At 42.0% G+C, this 18452-nt stretch overlaps 1 protein-coding gene across 1 annotated transcript in view; it reads right to left on the reverse strand.

Annotated features, from left to right (window-relative positions):
• The window catches only part of LOC141564275 (ATPase family AAA domain-containing protein 3), a 59495-nt gene that overhangs the window by 18279 nt on the left and 22764 nt on the right, over positions 1 to 18452 (reverse strand). Inside the window, exons 8-13 of the mRNA XM_074306579.1 lie at positions 8015 to 8170; positions 7598 to 7654; positions 6483 to 6608; positions 4959 to 5083; positions 3317 to 3368; positions 1270 to 1340 (exon numbers count right to left, since the gene is read on the reverse strand). Coding sequence (XP_074162680.1) covers positions 1270 to 1340; positions 3317 to 3368; positions 4959 to 5083; positions 6483 to 6608; positions 7598 to 7654; positions 8015 to 8170 — 587 coding nt within the window. The remainder of the gene's footprint in view (positions 1 to 1269; positions 1341 to 3316; positions 3369 to 4958; positions 5084 to 6482; positions 6609 to 7597; positions 7655 to 8014; positions 8171 to 18452) is intronic.

Genomic DNA, 18452 nt, shown 5'->3' on the forward strand with positions numbered 1-18452 from the left:
TTCTCCTACCCAAGGGTCCTGGCCAGTCTGTCATTGGGCGCCACCCTGCCAGACAGTACCAGAGGACGGCTTGCCCTCAAACTAGGCCATGATGTCCAGGATACAGGGAGCAGGGATTTATTTCTCCAGAGCTCTGCGAGAAATTTCAAATGTAGTAATTCAAAAGGATTAGAGACATTCTCATTTCATAAAAATAGAATGCATTGCTCCTTCTTCCTGGATATACTTTCTCATACCCACAGTCCCTAGGGCAGAAAAGACCACCTCATCACCTTCAATTACAGTAACTACAAGGTGTCTTATAATCAGCTCTTCTTTTATCATTTAGGGATATTGCTTAAAATGACCATTTGTTCAGCCCCAAGAAGACAATTCTTCCATATCTGATGTGGCTATAATGTGAGAACAGATGAATATAGTCTTGAGGCAGTGCTGGCTCAGCCACAGTGACTTTTACCAAGTTGCCCTTTTAACCCCTGGGAAAACACTCCCTCCAGGAAGGACCAAGAGGAATGGCTGACTTGTGATATTCTTCCTAAGGAAATGAGCATTAACTCCTAGGCAAGACAGCACCTGAAGAAAACTGTCTGGGCCCATCTTGGGGTCAGTCAGACCAGCAACTCTTGAGACATCCCCCGGCTCTCTATGAGTTTCATGACAGCTCCCAGGTATATACTTGACAGGTAGATCACACAGCCAGAGCTATTAGGGAGCTGAGGCAAATATGCAAATACCAGAGGAGGGATACCTCGGGGATGAAGAGGAACAAAGCAGCAACCAGCCCCCCCCCTTTCCTCCACCCACCTCCATCAGGTGGTAAGGCACCGACCACACCTGTTAAGACAGCTGGTGTACTAAACGAGGCCTACTCCATTAAATTGTGTCTTTTCCCACTGACTGTTCCTCTTTGGTGCTAAAAGCACATGAGAAATGAAGTCAGGTCCTGATTAAGGGAGGAGGGGGTACACTTGTTAGTGAACAAGGCTTGCCTGACTAGCAGGTGTGAGAGTGAGTGTGTTAGTGAGTCTAAGTGTGTGAATGAGTATAAGTGAGTATGTATGTGTGTGAGTGTGAGTGTGTATACATAGTTTTCAGGCTAGCACCTTCTTAACCCCCAATCTCACAGCAGAATTTGAGAGAGTTCCTTTGGCTGACATAAAATGAGCCTTGGATAAGAACCCAATGACTGGGAACCAGGAATTGAGAGCAGACCCCCCGTGGATGTTCACCAAATGGGAGACGGCTTTTCCACCCATTCTGTACCCTTACTTGTTGCTGTGCTGGCCTGTCCGATGAAGGAATGCATTCAGTGTTGCCCGGAGGTCTTCACTTATTTTCTCCTGCAAAGATGCATTTCAAACAGGTGTCAACCACACAGGATGTGGGCAAGCTACAAATTCTAAAAATGTCATGACTAACGACTCTATAGATCAATTAAGTCCCAGGGGAAGTTCCTGAAAGCCCATGCCTCGAAAGCCAATGAAGAAAACAAGAAGGTGATTACCAATCAGAAAGATCCTAACCATGCTGTCCTGAAAGTATGACCCAAGCTAATATGACAGGTATAGCTACTGTTTCCAAGTCTCACACTCTCCATGGCCCCCAAGACAAGAACAACACAACCTGTAAGTTGAGAGCTTTATTCCCTACCCACTGGGAGGGCTGTCTTGGGAAAGAAGAGGGCCCCTATAGGTCTGTTTGGCCCTGGAAAGCAGGACAGGGAGGAGCAATGGCAGGGAACTTCTGCCAAACTACTCTCCAATCTTAATAGATCTGTTTTCACATTTTCTGAATACAAAGTTAAGGGGTTCAAGTGTTTCAGCTTCTTCCTTGTGCTCCATTTTTTAACCAGTAACAAACAATCCTGATACTTGTTGCTTTCTAGTACAATTTGAGGTCAGTAAGTGCTGACTCCTCATTCCTACTTTTCATTCTTCACTTGAGATTCTGGGCCTTTTGTTCTTCCAATTGAATCCTATTACTTTGTCTTGCTAAACGGTATCCCTTTATACGAACAGCATGCACTCAAATCCATGAATTAGTTTGGCATCATTTTGGTGCAGCATGAACACTGAACATCCTCCCAGTTATCTGGGTTATTCTTATTTCTTCAAAGAATATTGATCATTTGTATCTATCCCAGTCTTGCACATGTATTCGAATGCTGGACCCTTTGATATTCTATGCATGTTGTAGTTGTTTTGCATAAGATTCCTTTTTCTGTTTCCTCTTTAATTTTGTTATTGCCATACATAAATGCCACTTTTTAAAAGTTAATTTCCTATCCTGTTATTTTATTGACGATATTAATACTCTCAGTTTCTTTACTGATTCTATAGGGTTTTCTAAGAAAATCATCAAGTCAACGTTTTCAGCAGGTATTGATGCTGTTACTTCTTTGTCCACATTTTTACCTTTAATTTTTCTTTTGCATTATTGCTGTTAACATTTTTAGAAATGTGTCAAACAATGGGCAAAGGGGATATTTTTATTTTATTTATATTTAATGGGAAAGCTACATATAATTCTACAGATTTTTTACTTTAGATATATCTAATGTAATAAAAAATATTTTTTGATAGCTACATTTTGTGGGTTTAAAAAAAAAAATTCTGTGATACAGATAGTACATATAGCTTGGACGGCTTGAAAATAAAACGTATTGCTTTGGGGTAGGGTATTTATATGCCCAAAAGCATCAGACAGAGTAAAATCCCTTTCTGAACCATAAAAAAGAAGTCAAAAGGGACTCATCAGAGTGAAATGAAAAAAATTCCCAAGTCATAACAAATATCAATCCAAATGCCTAAAGTGAATTTCTTTTTCCTTGACTTCTATTACTTGAGCAAGAGCTCGTTTCTTTATCAACTTGCTGAGGCAACCTAATCAAGGTAAATGAAAAAAAAAAATTAAATTAAAAAAAGAGTGGTCGGGTGATGAAAAATGTGACACATACTATCATGAGCAGATTTAAAAACAAATAACAAGACTAACTGGTTTGCATGTTTGAGGATCCTAAGATACTCTAACTATCTCTGTACCTCAAAGAGATAAAAAAAAAAGTACTCAAGAAGTATTAATCTATAGCAGCTCTTTTTGTGGTGGCAAAGAATTGCACACTGAGAGGATGGCTGGACAAGTTGTGGGATGATTGGTTCAGCATCAGCCAGTGCTGTCATAAATGATGCAGGAGACAGCTTTGTGCATGACTATATATATTTGTAATAAATTCAGTATTTCTTTCCTTCTTGCAAAGCAAAGTATATGGAACTGAAAATTTTTGCAAAAGATTGATTTAAAAAAAAAAAATACTCACTGTGGCCCGTTTTCTGAGGAAGGCATCAGCTTCATCAACAAATAGCAAGAGGCTATAAATGAGAAGAAAATAAACATGAAGGAACCTGGGCAGAGAAACAGCTTTGTGGTTTTGGGAGAAGCGCAAATGTATTGGGGTCACGGGGTCTTAACTTAGGAATTCCATGGACAAGACAGAATTGCAAGGAACCAGAAAGTTTTTCCTGCAAGAGGAAAGGAAAATTTTACCATATATGGCATGTAAGACTGAAGGAGTATGAAAGATCCTTTAAGTGTATTTATTAGCTAATAAGGAAACACATTTTAAAAAAGGCACATACTTTTAACATTTATTTCACTTCTAGCATTCAAGGAGTTTAAACCAAACAGCACTGTAATCACATTTTATGTGTCAATTTTATGAATTTAACAAAGAACAATGGAGAGTCCTTCATAGCCAGTTTTTTACTTTGTAAGAGGTTTGGATCATTTGAATCTAATAAATTAGAAAGAAACTCCTGCCTAGACTCATGAACAACACAATCTTGATATAACAAAAGTCAGAGTAGAACAAAGAAATTCTAATATTAAAAACCATTAAAAAAAAAAAAAAGACTTCAAATTGAAAGTCTATCAATAATCTATGTAAAATTTTTCTTATTTTCCAGCAAAGTATTCACATTTAATGGCTGTGAGAATCAGACCATAAACAATGCAGTGGTTTAGTAACGCAGGAGGTGCCCACATGCTGGTGTGTCTGAATCCTTCCCAACTCAACATCTCATATTGGTGTGAAGGAAACATTTGGGCCTCAAAGGCACCCCAGCAGAGTTTGCAGGGTTGAGTGAATAAGGGGGCCTGATCACAAAATGCACAACCATCACCTGAGGACCAGCCCAGCGAAAGCCGATTCTAGCATGTTTCATTTTTTAGCTACTCCAGCAATCGAGGAAGGCTCTTTGGGGAGACACAGAGGGACTGTGATCTCTGTCAGCGGCAGGAGTACCCACAGCAGGGAAATCTGAGACTACAGGCACTATTGAGTCACTGAATACAGCAGGACTTATTTAAAGGTCTACACACTTAAAAACAACACCTACCCTGAGCTCTAAGAATAAAGTGGTGATCCTAATGCCTAATTGATTTAAGCAGCTTTGCCTGGAACAAGAGGCAGAGAGTTTTCAATATTCTTAAGTCACATCTTCTGATGAATGCAGATTAAGTATTGATAAGGAACTAGAACAAAGTGTCTGTCAGAACCAATCAGAACACACATAAAACACCAATTAAATGGATTTGGGTTTTTTTGCACAGGGTCTAAAGATTGCAACTATAGAATAAGCACACAGAGACAGACTGTGCTGCATATATGGACGGGATGATGGGCACTGCAACAAAAATTCCTCCTGTCCAAATGGTTCTGAGCTGACTCTTCCCAGCAGTAAGCAGGCTCAGGGGGCCAGCTGAAATAGCCCTCCCTGGGAAATCCAGGTATAAGTCCAGATCCTAACAAAGATAACCAGTGGATAAGTAATGCTTCAAAGCCACATATGTTTAGACCCTGAAGCCCATCTGTCAAAGTAACAAGTCATGGGACTACATTTGCAAGGTGGGTGCCACCTCCTTCCCACCTCAAACAGTTTGTCGTATTCAGGGCCACTCACCCTCTGCGGCTGGTGTTGGCCCAGTCAAAGACCTTGTGCATGGCAGTCACCCCTTCTCGCCCCATGGGGGCAACGTCACCACCAGTCATGATGGCATAGTCCATACCCGAATGCATGGCTAACTTCTATAGGTAAGAACAAAGTAAAAGGGGAGTTAGGCAGGAGATAGGACGGAGATGCCATCCTCAAAACACAAAATCAAGATGTACTGATTTAGCAGGTGAAAAAATTAGTAAAGACATTTCTATCGCACAGATGAAGAAAAACGGCAGAAGAGGGATATCTTGGAATGTTTAAAGCATCGGCAACCATTTCTTCAATTTGTAATAAAATACACATAACCATCTTTCATATGTTCTTGAAAAATACTTATTTATTCTGTTGATTCACCACTAAGAACTTGGGCATTACCTTTTAACTTGAAGTTATTTAAAAACAAAACACACAAAACTGTTTTAATTTTACTTCATAGGATTTAAATTTTCTTGATTGCAATCTATGACACGGCAAAGACGGTTACTAGAATGAATCCCTTACAAGCTCTCTGAGCCATGGCAGTTTTGCAACAAGGGCCCCCTCCTCATTTCCCAAGGGAAAAATTCTCTGAACTTCCTTTATTTTCTGAAATATTAGTTTTGAAATTCTGTCCCCATAAAAGGAAGGTTCTAATCACAGGCTGGCAAGCCTCTCAAAGTATTTTTGTTAAAATAGGTGCACATATCTAAAAACCAGTTTTAGTCACTTTGCAATAAGGTAAGAAAAGCATTACAAAAGAATAAGCTATTACTCATGAATTCAATCTTCCTCTATCATCCTAAGATTGTTGGAAAAAAAAAATTTTTTTAACTGAGGACCAATTTAAGCCAATCTACAGGATAAGATGAATTCAGAAAAACATTGGATGTCTAAAGTAAAGAGAAACAAGAGATTTGACCATGAGTCAAATGAGACGAACAAAACTGGAAATGAGACTCCTTCTCAAAACTTTGTAAGCAGGTCCTGACAGATGGCAGAGAGGCATTCAATTGGAGGGATTATTTCCCTGCCATATGCTCAGTGGATGTAGCACTGAGCAATGAGGTAGGGAACCAGAGGAAACCTGGAAGAGTCCATCAAAACCTGACTTCATCCCCATCCTCCAAAACCTCCATAAAACACCTATGACCTCTGAGCCAGCTGTGCCATTGCCCATAGAGAAGCAGCCTTGAGCAGGTCCTAGCACATTTCTAGTTACCAGAGAATGGTCAGAAAGACAAAGGGCATCTTCCTAATAGTTGGTAGCCTGGACATGTTATAGTTAGTCAATCAGAGCTTTAGAAGACAGTATCCAAAGGACACATCATCTGATATGAAAGGGAGGGTCTAGCAAAAGGCCTCTCCCCTCCCCTTCTCCCTGGGACAAAAGCTGAACTGAATTGGGGCAGCATAAACTGGGGAGTGTGAGAGACTCTGGCCTCCAAAGACAAGTGCCCTGCACTGTGGGGCTTCTGATGTGTCAGATCTCGACAGGTTTTGTGTTTTTACCTTAGCAAAAAGTGTTTTCCCCGTGCCAGGGGGTCCATACATGAGGATATTCCTGTACAAGCTTTTGTTCTTTTTGGTGTTCCTTGTTGCTATGGCAATGTCCCTGACCCGTTCCTCCAGTTTTGGCTGTAGAAGGATGAAAAAGAAACCATTTAGGGGACAAGTCACACGCTCTTGTTTACAAGGCAGCAGAGGTAGGGAAGAAGCTGGTTCGAACTGAATCTCAGAGCAGAACTGATCTAAGCCAAGATATTGGGCTTTAAATTAAAGGCCTTTGGATGCTCTGTCCCCCAGCTTTTTAAGCTATGGGTTGTGATGTGAAATTATGATTTACTATCGGTAAAATTATATACTTATTTTATAACCTATATACCTGGGATCATGTTAAAAATTTCCCATATGGGGGGCAGCTAGGTGGTGCAATGGATAGAGCACCAGCCCTGAATTCAGGAGGACCTGAGTTCAAATCTGGTCTCAGACACTTAACACTTCCTAGCTGTGTGACCCTGGGCAAGTCACTTAACCCCAGCCTCAGGAAAAAACAAACAAAAATTTCCCATATGAAAAGGGATCATGAGGTATATAGTCTTCTGCCCAGTAGATAGACACTTCAATGGGAAAACTTCATTGTTTTAGTTTATAGATCAGCCTCTCTGTTTGAGATTTAGTGAATTTTGGTTTTGTGATCTACAAAATAACCTATGTATACATAACATTAAGAAGCTAGAGGCCTGAAAAACAAGAAAAGGGACAGAACATAGGTTTAGGTAGACAGTAATTGGGAACCATTGTTAAAAGAGCTTCCTTTCTGTCTTCAAAGTTCCAGAAACCAGTTTGAACTATTGGACAGCTCATTAAACTATGGCCAGAAAGCTAATATTGAACAGATTATGAACATTAAAGGTCATTGTTAAATAAATATATCAGCAGAAAAGAGTAGTTAAATTTCAAAGAAGGACAGTTATTGGATTTTTTACTCTTTGGGAGCAGAAGAGAATAATTCAAACACAGTGAAATCTGGAATCATTAACATGAAAAGACTTGAAGTAGTAAAAAGGCCTGCTCAGAGCTTCAAGTAGCAAGGAAAACAGTGGATAGCCCAAGCAGTTACTTACACTGAGGACAACTCCTTCCAGAGCATCCTGAGGCTTACTTGCCAGACGCCTGCCAACCTGTGGAGAGAGCACCAACATTGGAAATTTTGACTCAGGACATTCATAGAAAGTGGTCAATTAAAGAATTGGAGGTTTGTGGGAAACAACACTCCTTCTGTCTCTCTCAAAGCTATGAAATCATTTTCTTATTATATAAGTAAGGGAGTTTACTTGGAAAGCTGGAGTTAATGACATAATGAGGACATAACTCTGCAAGATTTTTATAAGAACACACAAGCAAACAGAGTTCCATCTGAACTAGGACAGCAGCCATATTTTAGAAAGGACAGAATCATGTGCTGAACACAAAAGGGATGTTGGGAGAGGGAGAAAGGAGGAGGGGTTAGCAGGAGGAAGTAAGGACTAGGGAGGGCGTACCTTGATTGGATGCTTCAGGGCCTCCAGCACTGTAATTCGTGAGGTTTCTCTTACCAAGGAGGGCTTTCCTAACCGCGCTTCGATGTAGCGGCCAGCAACCGCTGTAGCGTTCTTAGCTGTGTAAACACCAACGGCTAGCAGCGTCAATCCAGCCACCTGTGAAAATAACCGGGAGAAGACAAGGTCACCGCACCACGACAGCACTCCCCTCCCTGCAGCACCTATGGTAACCGCCTCAGTAATGCCAAATTCAGGAAAAGCTAAGATCACTTTTTGGTCCTTCAAATATCTTCATGAGACAACGAGAAAAACAGGACAGAGATTTCTCTTCAGGACAGAATCTTACCTGTTCTTTTAGCCTAGTAGTTCTGGTTAGGGAAGGAAGAAAAAAATCCAAAAGGATGAAGGAAAGGAGAAGGCATCTCAGATTCTACCTATTAATTAACCCTAATTTTATTTGCTTTTAACTTGGCTTGGACCTTGCCTATTTATAATGTGGCCAGTCACAAGACTGAACTCAATGAAACAAACAAGGCCGTGGGTTCTTTACACACTGCCCAAGCTGGCTTCTTTGGCAAGCATATGGTGAACCCTTGTCTATCAGGACTTTGTAAAGCAACCCCAGATCCATGGCTGCTCAGTGAATGAGGTTTGCAGAGGCACAACTCGAATCCAGTACAAAGCTACATGGGCCAGCCTGCTTTAGGCCAAAAGACAAGCCAGGGGTCTCCGAATAAGAAGGCCAGAAGCTAGAGACAACAGGGATGTATTTAGACTAAATATCATTTAACCCAGGCCTGAGAAAGACCCTCAACCATAAATGAGAATAAAGCAAGGCAGCTCTTAGGATCCTGTGTGCCTGTGGACACCAGCACTGACTGAGAAAGACCCAGGGTCGCCTCAATTTTAGGCCTGCACGTGGCACAGGCATAAGATTTTCACACTATTGCCAGGATGGCTGCAGCCAAGTTTCTCAGAGCAGGTGACATGGAGAAAGAACTGAAATAGCAGAAACAAGGAATATGTTTCTAGGGCAGGACGTGCTATGAGCTCACTCTGAAATGGCCCCCAAAGGGCAGGGAAAGGTTTTTCTCTTCCAATCCTGTCCGGCCATGTTTTTTCCAGGCACCAAAATGAAAAGAGGAAGAAACCCAATTTCCCCTGATTTCAAACTCACTAATCCTGAACAGCCAGGGCCTATATTCCCAGAAGAAAACACAACCACAAAATCTTAATCAGTCATCACTGGTCCAGGAAGCAATAGCCAAACAAACCTTCCTGTTATAGAGGATTGTGGACTAAAAGTCAGAAACAAGGAAGCTACAGAAAATTTCTCAACTTTCAAAAGTGCACTTCATGACATGTAAGTAAATCTATTTCCATCAAAACTGCTGTTCATTCATTCAGTTGCATCTGATTTTTGGGACTTAATACTGTCCATGGGGTTTTATTGACAAAAAAAAAAAAAAAATGCAGAAGGGATTTGCCATTTCCTTCTCCAGTTCCTTTTATGGAGATAAACAGTGTGAAGTGGCTGGCTCAGGGTCACACAGCTAAGAAATGTCCTTAAATTTTCTTGATTCTGCGCCCAGTGCTCTACCCACGGAGTTACTTAGCTTGTTCATTCCCTTCATCACCGGGTTTAAATTTGGTGAACTACCTCAATAATACCTGCCCCTCCCTCCCAAAAAATCCAAACTGAATATGTAAGAGTATTGTTTCTCAAAATATCACTTTTAACGTGTTCTGTAACTGTTTGAAATGCTGAGGGGATGCAGATGGAATCTCACTTCTCCAATGAAGGATAAGCTCATTCCATCCTGTATCCCAAATCTGACAGCTCTCATATCTCCCATGTTAGAAGGGGCCCATGCATTCACCACTGGGTTTCCCAATTTGCTCAGCGGAGTAGGCAGGAAGCCAGTAGCTGTTAACCTGTTCTAGGTTTTGGATGCACTTACTGTATACAATCCTGGAAAAAAAATGACTCATTTCTGGTACCATGAAATACATCTATGAGCCACAGAGGCATTTATTTCGAAGACTTTCTGCCTTTCTCTGCAGATATTCCCACAAATCTATCACCCTGTGGCCAACTTTGTGACCTCTCCCCCATCATATCACAGAGAAGTGGCTGTCCAGCCTCTGTCTGCAGACCTCCAAGGATGGAGACCTCGTTCCTTCCACTTTGGATTTGTCCTTCTTAGGAAGTTTTCCCTTGACATATGTCCTATGTGGGCCCAGTTCTTACCCGCTGCTTCTGGCTCCACCTCCACCCCACTCTACCCCATCCCCAGTCCTTGCTGAGGTCAGATGGAACATGTCTGACCCCTTGGCCACAAACTGAAGATTCCTTTCTTGTCCTCCTGGGTCTTCTTATCACCAGGCTAAATGAACTTGGTTTCTCCAACCCATCCCAGGCTGTGGTTACCAGGTACTCGCCATGTTCTATCTGTACCTTTGCTTGGTGGCATTTCCCCAGAACGTAGTGACCCTGGGTAGGGACCCCTCCCACCGTCCCAGGCAGTCCCACTCCCCCATTTCCAGCCCGCTTTTTGTGTTGCTGTAAGAGCCTATAAGGAAGGAACTGTCTTGCCTGCCCCCTGCCCTCAGCATAATGCCTGGCCCATCCCAGGCCCTTAGTAAATATATGCCTGAATGGAACTTAAGGTCTTGCAGCACCCTGGACAGTTCTCTGGCTGCTCTCCAGCTGGTCAATGCCCCTGTGCTTCCTGATTCTCAGCTGAGTTCTGAGGATAGCAAACTATAGGACAATCACCTGGCCTGTCACATTCTGCCACATCACACCATCAATTCACACTGAGCTCAAATGCACTGAACCTTCTGTTCTTTCTCCTTATTCCTGTCAAGGCCACTCTCTGTACCCACAACTTGACCAGCCTCAGCCTGGTGCTAGAATTAACTGCTGAGGCCTCTGGGGGCCTACCTACTGGCCAGAGTGTAAATGATAGTTGTTCTCCCTCTCCAAATCTGGTGGAACAGCACAGGACGTTCAGGTGGAGCAAACCTGTAGTTCTGACCCAATCATTAAGAGAGGGCAGTGCTGGATCCTAACACATCCACACACAATCCGTCCTAGGATCAACGGATCAATCCCCAAGATCTATTTGGATAGGTTCTATCTGAAAAAAGGCTAAAACTCACAGGGCCAGCAGCCTTGGGATGTTCCATCTGACAACAACATCCCACCAAAGAAAGGATTGTGGATGAAAAGCAGAAAGAAGAAAAATCTCATCATGGTATCTCACATTCAGTCTCTTCCTAAGAACTGTTGGCTGTTTCAACAAGGCACATAAGTATGAGTGTGTTAAATCTGACATCTTGGCTAAAACTGAGCTAAAAATTAAGCCGGACTGTCTAGGGCACTCAGGAGAAACAATGTCAAGGTTCAGGTCCAACTGTGGCATTGAGTGATCAAGACTAAAGTGTTTGTTAGGAGTGTCTAAGCTGTAAAACCTAGGAAAAGTAGAACTGGGGCAGGGAGAGGGAAAAGGGAAAGGAGGGGGAGAGAGATTCAGCTAGTTCTTTACAAAGGAAGGAGTGGGAGTGTGCAGAGGAGGGTGTGGATGTGGGAACTAAGAGCTCTTTCCTTAAAGGAGCCTGACACCTCCGTCACTTGTCTTTTCAAACCCAGCTACCTTTTCCCTTTCTGCTCTGATGGGCTGCTGAGTCATCAGTTTTCTCACTTGCTTAGTAACCAAAAAGTATTTTAACTCCTAAAAGTGTCAATATGATAAGCTAAAAGGATGAAAAGGCAACATCGCCTCTGCTTAGCTACAGAGCTAATTCTACACACATAAAAGCAAAATCAGAATGAATCTGATCATCTTCACGGGGCCCAAGAACCACAAGTATTCCTGAAAGACTACCAGTACAAGCTGGATAAGACACGGAAACTCTTCAGATGCCAATAAAATTATCAATTTCAATTTAATTTAAAGGCTATAATTAAAAACAGTCACGCTATCTCAGGTCTTTATTAGAAGCAGGAGAGAAAAACAGACATTTCTAAAATATCATTCTTTTTTATGTTGAAAGAAAAAAAATCACTTGCTAATAAGATCTTATGCACTCATTATAGGTATCAGCACAGTGTGACTAAATCCAGATTCCTGCAATAAAATGCAAGTAAAAGTAAAATCCTTCAAGCCATATGCTAGTAAATATTTAGCAAGTGCTTTCTACTTTTTAAAGTTGAATCTTGTAAACATTTCTCCATTACTTTTAAAATTCTAGTCAATAAAGCAACAAATCAAACTCTGATCTGTGACGTTTGCCAATTTGTGACACAGAAATGCTCATACAATAGATTTAACAACCGACTCTCCAGAGCCAGGCTGAGCTGGCTCCACATCCCTGAAATACTCTAATCTCTAAACAGAAGAGAAGAACAACACTAGTGTAACTTTCTGCATAAAGCCAACTTAAGTACCTAAAGTTGGCTCTCGGTGTTATAAAACAGCCATTTAAGGCAGGTTTGCCTGCTGGGTATATGTAGAAAATTATTATTAACAAGTCACAAAACGGAGATCTTATTTACATATTTATAAAAACATATCTGTCTGAAGGCATATATCACTGTGAAGTGGAGGCGACCCTGTGATCTTCCAGGCTGAACTAGCACAAGACCTCTACGATCGCCTTCCACTGCTCCAAACCTCCTGCTCTAACTCACAATCCCCCCTGCCATCTCACTTTGGAGGCTTTTCTCTAGCTCTCTCCCAGGTCAGAAATGGTCCTGCTCTCCACCACCTGGTTTCCTGCCAGACTCAGTTAAAATTTCCTTTTCGCAGGATTCTCAATCAGTTAGTCCTTTCATGTCTCCCCCTAGTGGAGACTGTGCCTTCCCCTGAAGATAAGTTCCTTGCACAAATGTGATCTGCACCCTGCTGTCTGCATGCCATCTACCTATTAGAATATGATTTCCTTGAGAATGAGGGCTGTTTTTTTTCTTCTTTTCTATGCATTTCAAAAAACAAATTTTTGATAGCCGACTGATGGATGGAACGTGCATCCCAGAAGAACAAAAAAGAACTCTGTCTTCAACCCTACTAATGACAATAAGAAATAGGAATTATTGAGTTTTTTTGTCTAGCACAGGATGGATAAAAGTTCTATTACATGGGGAAAAGGACTGAGATTTCAAGATCAAAAGATTATCCTTCATAATAAAGGCTCAAATGAAAAGCTAGTTCTCTAATCATTCTTTAATGATTAATATAATTATGTTATAATATATGTATAACATATATATATTATATATGCAATTTATTATAATATACAATAATAATTAACTTAATCATTCTTCGCTGATGTTCTTACAGGATATAGCTACTAATATGTATTAGTATAGATTATTAGTAGCAAATAGCTACTAATTAGCTATTAATTACAATTAGAAAACTCTCTCATTAGGAGGGAAAGAGAATGTTGAGAGAGAAGTTCCCAGAGAGCTAAGCAGCTTGGATACTTCCTGGATACAGACGGCCTGCCAACCCCCGTAACTTAAAGACAATCTTTTAACTGGCCCCAATACCCATGTGGCATAAGAATTTGTCATGAACAAATTAAAAACTTCACAAACAGTGGAAAACACAGCTGAAGGAAAACTGGGCTTTCCCAATCACTATCCTACTTGTCAATTCCCTTGGCCAGAAACTGGTGCTCAAGAATCTCCCTCTTCAGTTTACTGGTTTCTGGACCACACACCTACCGTCCAGAGCCATCAGATTAGCCTTGCCCGTGCAGGGGGATGTCACAAACACGGCACTGGACGATGTCAACAAATGAGCATGTGAAAACATCAATCCTACTTCCTACTAGATCTAGGAAGACCAGAAGCATCACTCCATCATGGCCCAACAAACATGGAGGTGACAGGTTTCTTTAAGACAGCAGACCACTTTTCATAAAGTAATAAGAATCACAGAACTAGAGTTAGAAAGAACTTCTGAGGCTATTCTGTCCAATACTTTTTACAGAGAAGGAAATTGAGGTCCAGCTGAGACCATGACGTTTTGCAGAGTAAGGGGAGCAGTTTTATACCTGTAGAGGTGAATTTTATAGCAGGGTGACCCATTTTATAGTTCTGGAGGAATCCAGCAACATCAGGGAACTTTTGGAACAGATTGGGGAGGGGATGCTCAAAGTCTAAAAAGTAAAAGGCAGGAGAAGATGGTGATATTAGGTATAGTTATATACATAATTGTAACATTTAATTAACTGCTTTGGAAGCTTTGGGCAGAGGAGGAAATTTCTACAGGGCCAATATATAGATTTATGAAACCTATAAACACTGCAAAGGACAAAGGGGATGTGTGTGTCCGTCCAGTTAGTTAACAGAGCTTTACATTTGATTCTCACAACAAGCTTAGGAAGTAGATGCTATTGTCCCTGCCATTTTGCCAAAGAAGAAAGGCTGAGATGAAGTAATCTGCCCAGGAGGCGTACAACTAAGTGTTTCTGACAGGATCATGTTTTTCTTTTTTTTTTTTTGAGGCTGGGGTTAAGTGACTTGCCCAGGGTCACACAGCTAGGAAGTGTTAAGTGTCTGAGACCACATTTGAATTCGGGTCCTCCTGAATTCAAGGCTGGTGCTCTATCCACTGCGATACCTAGCTGCCCCAGGATCACATTTTTCTAATTCCATTGTCCACTGTGCCACCTAGTTGCCTTCACATCTATTTAGCCAGCCACCCTTCTATCTAGTTTTAAAATCCATAGGGACTCAAGATTCAATTGGCCCTTTCTCCAAGCCCAAAGGCCTATTGAAGAGCTGTAATTACCAAGAGGTAACTAACTCTCTGATGACAAAACTCAGCAAACTTAACTAGGTAACTCACCTGATTAGCAATAGACATATATACTTGTGGACGTGCCCTGAAAGTCCTTATGGACCTCTGAGGATATATGAATACAAGACAGCTTTCCAGCACCCAGAACTGGTTCCTCTACATCAGCGGTCCTCAAACTTTTTAAATAGGGGGAAAGTTCCCTGTCCCTCAGACTGTGGGAGGGCCAGACTATAGTAAAAACAAAAGCTCACACTCTGTCTCCGCTCCTCAGCCCATTTGCCATAACCCGAGAGCCACATAAACGTCCTCAGAGGGCTGCATCTGAGAACCCCTGCTCTACACAATGTGGTCTTGCCTCAAAGGAGAATCCAAGGCTGGGTCAATGACTGTCCTGTAATTAAGCCTTTCCTCTGCTTGGCTACTTGAATAGTTCAAGTCTTGACCAAGTATATTATAACAATCTTAAAAAAAGAAATACAAATGAGAGGGATGGGTCTTGTTCTGTTCATCCCCAGAGGGCAAAGCCAGGGCCACAGACATGGACTGAGGCTCAGAGCCTAAAGATGAGAATGACACAAACATGGAACAGGGATCTCAGGGAGGCAATGGGCCCCTTAGGGCAGAAGTTGGCTAAATACTTGCCAGGATACTGCCAGAGGGTCTCTACCACCCTGGCTGCATGGCCAAGGTCCCCTCCAGCTCAAACTGTGGAAGCTGCACAAACTTCATTTCTTAATGTAACATGTCTGACATAAGAACACACTGTACATGTATGAGGGTATCAGAATTTCTGTACTGCTGTTACATATCATGGAACTCGATGGGCAGGCCTTGTGGATGGAACTCCATCTTGGAGGCCTCCATTACTGCCTCCTTTTGCCACTCCTCCTTCAAGGCCTAGATGTAGCGAAGTCGCCACCTGTTATCTCAGAGGGTGAAAAAGAGGCTGCCATTCGACTCTGACATCATGTGGAAGCAAAATGGAAGAGCCGTTTCTGACAAGTCTCAGGCAGGTCAGAGCACCTCACCCTCAGTACCAGATTCATGGTTAGGTACAAATAGAAAAATTTAACAATAAGGGCTGGGGGGAAGGAGGATTTGAAGTGCTGATGGTTGCAGGGGCTCCTGGTCACCTGGGTTTATGCTCAGCCCAGTAAGGGTTTTGGGAGTCTGTATGGACTTCATCCTCGGCAGCTATGCCCAACAAGCCTGCGAAAAGCTGACCACATGAGTATTTCTTTAAAAAAACAAAAACAGTCAAGGAATGTGTGGTTTCCAGATAGATACCGACCATTCAGAAACTTCCCAAGCCAGCTAAGGCTCGTCCCCCTCCCCGCTTCAGTGATGGAAGATCACTCACTTCAGACAAAGTGCTGCAGGCCTGGAGTTAGTTTTCACAGTCTACAATTACTAAGTACAGGTTTCCTAACCTCAGAGGAAACATATACTTGCCCTGCTAGGCCTGCAAGGTGTTATGGTCAGTAAGCACAAGTCCCCCTCCTCACTTCCACTCAGAGGTGAAAGGTCAAATTTCTAACTCACTTCAGCCCAAGAGGAATCTGGATGGGGGAAATAAAGCCATTTTAATTTTTACTAGTTAGATGGTGCAGTCAGTAGAGCATTAAACCCAAATGTAGTCTTCGATACTTATAGCTGCATGATCTTGGGAAAGTGACATTAACACTGTTTACCTCAGTTTCATCATCTGTAAAATGGGAATAATAACAGCTCCTCCCTAAAGGCAGTTATGTGATAATATTGGCTTGAAATACTTGCCAAGCAAACATTTGGCAAATCTCAAAGAACAAGATACTAATGGAGTATTCTATTAGCCTCTCACTGAAATTTGGCATTTTCTTCAATTAGTTACAAATATGGTCCCGAGTGAGGTTTCTCAGAATGCTGAGGGGGGGAGGGAGGTCTATGTCATAAAGAAGCTTAAAACACTCTACTCTAAACCATTAACCCTAGCTGTTAAAACAGCTGCCTAAGGGCACCAAGGACAGGCCCCTGTCAACTCAGTTGAGCTGATTTTCTTACAGAAAAGAGTTCTATCAATGAAGGTCATGAGAAGATGAAGTCTTTAGCTGTAGCAAGTCACAGTTAAGTAAAACCCTCATGGACCTTCCATTCTTTTCTGCCTTTGCAGTGAGGGTGGTAACAGGAGCCTATGGGGTGGCAGGTGCTGAGAATCAGCTTTTACTCCAGGGGCACTTGAACTTCAACTTATAGTACGCTAGAGAACCTTGAGTAACAAGTAGAAATGGAATGAGAGGAAGGAAGAGCATCAATCTTAATGTTTCTGTTATAAATCAAACTACAAGACAGAAGGAAGTTGCAGTAAAATGGAGAAGAAAAAGTCCCAAAGGCTCTGGGAAGATCCATTACAACACTTTACAAAAAGGTCAATAAGAAAATCACACCAATTCATAAGGAAGCTGAAAGAGGAGCAGCCACCAAAGGCATGAGAAAAAGCAAGCAACTGAGAGAACCTTCCCAATTATTGGTCTGCACACCTGCCACTCTCCCACTACACGGGGATCATTGGGCCAGAGATTGACACCATCTTCACAAGTTAACAGCAGAGAACATGGAGATGTTCCCAAGTGGCAGGCCAAAGTAGTTACCTTTTTACAAGCAACTCAAAAAAGAGTTAGGGAAGTCAAGATCCCACTGTTTACTATTTAAAAAGCATCCTGGGAAATTAAGGTGTTCCTCCAACCAGATTTGTCCCTTACATGAATCAAAACCATGCAAATTTCTTTGAAAGCTCTAACAGAGACAACCTTGTTCAACGACTCGGATCATCCTCAGATGAGGCAGAACACAGGGACACAGGATTTTCAGGATTTCATTGCAGAGCTAAGCGGAGGCCTGATGCCCTGAACAGTTGACCAGTTGTTCTGCCACAATCACTGCAAAGCCATAACCCTCCTCACAGGAAAAATCCTAGGGCTTATGAAAGCATCTTAGCGGGATATATTTGCTAAGTGTATGTACCTGGAACTAACACAGCAAATGGACAAACTAGGCTAAGCACTAAACAGGATGAGGAGGATGAACTGCTTGGAAAACTGAATAACCCTAGATTTTCTCCCAAAATAGAAAAGTTTCTGTCAATCCCAAGGTTTCACGATCATATTCCAAAAGGAGAGATGTGATGATCTTATTCCTCTACTCCAAGAGTTCCTGATCACCTGCAGGATCCAATCTAAGCCCTGGTGACCTGATCTACCTTTTGGGCCTGATTCACTGTCACTCCCCTTCTCTACAGCCCATTCACCTCTGGGCTTTGCCCACACCCCGGCTTGCCTCTCACCTCTTCCTCTTAGAATCCCCTTCCAAACTGCTCCAAGGACATATTTATGAGAAGCCTCTCCTGGCACCCCCAGCTGCTAATGCAGACCCCAAACTTTTTCTACTTTTAATCTTGTCCACATTATAGGCCCCAATAGATTATACGCTTCCTGAGGGCAAGAATGTTTTTTTTATTTCTGTATGCTCAACACCTGGCACACAGTGTGAATTTAATAAACGTTTGCCAACTGTTACTATATGGCTATAAATTGTACAATTTCTAGTCTCTGAAGAATAAAAACAGTATCATTTAGAGATCATAGAGG

Source organism: Sminthopsis crassicaudata, chromosome 3, assembly GCF_048593235.1.
Source record: "Sminthopsis crassicaudata isolate SCR6 chromosome 3, ASM4859323v1, whole genome shotgun sequence".
NCBI classification, from domain to species: domain Eukaryota; kingdom Metazoa; phylum Chordata; class Mammalia; order Dasyuromorphia; family Dasyuridae; genus Sminthopsis; species Sminthopsis crassicaudata.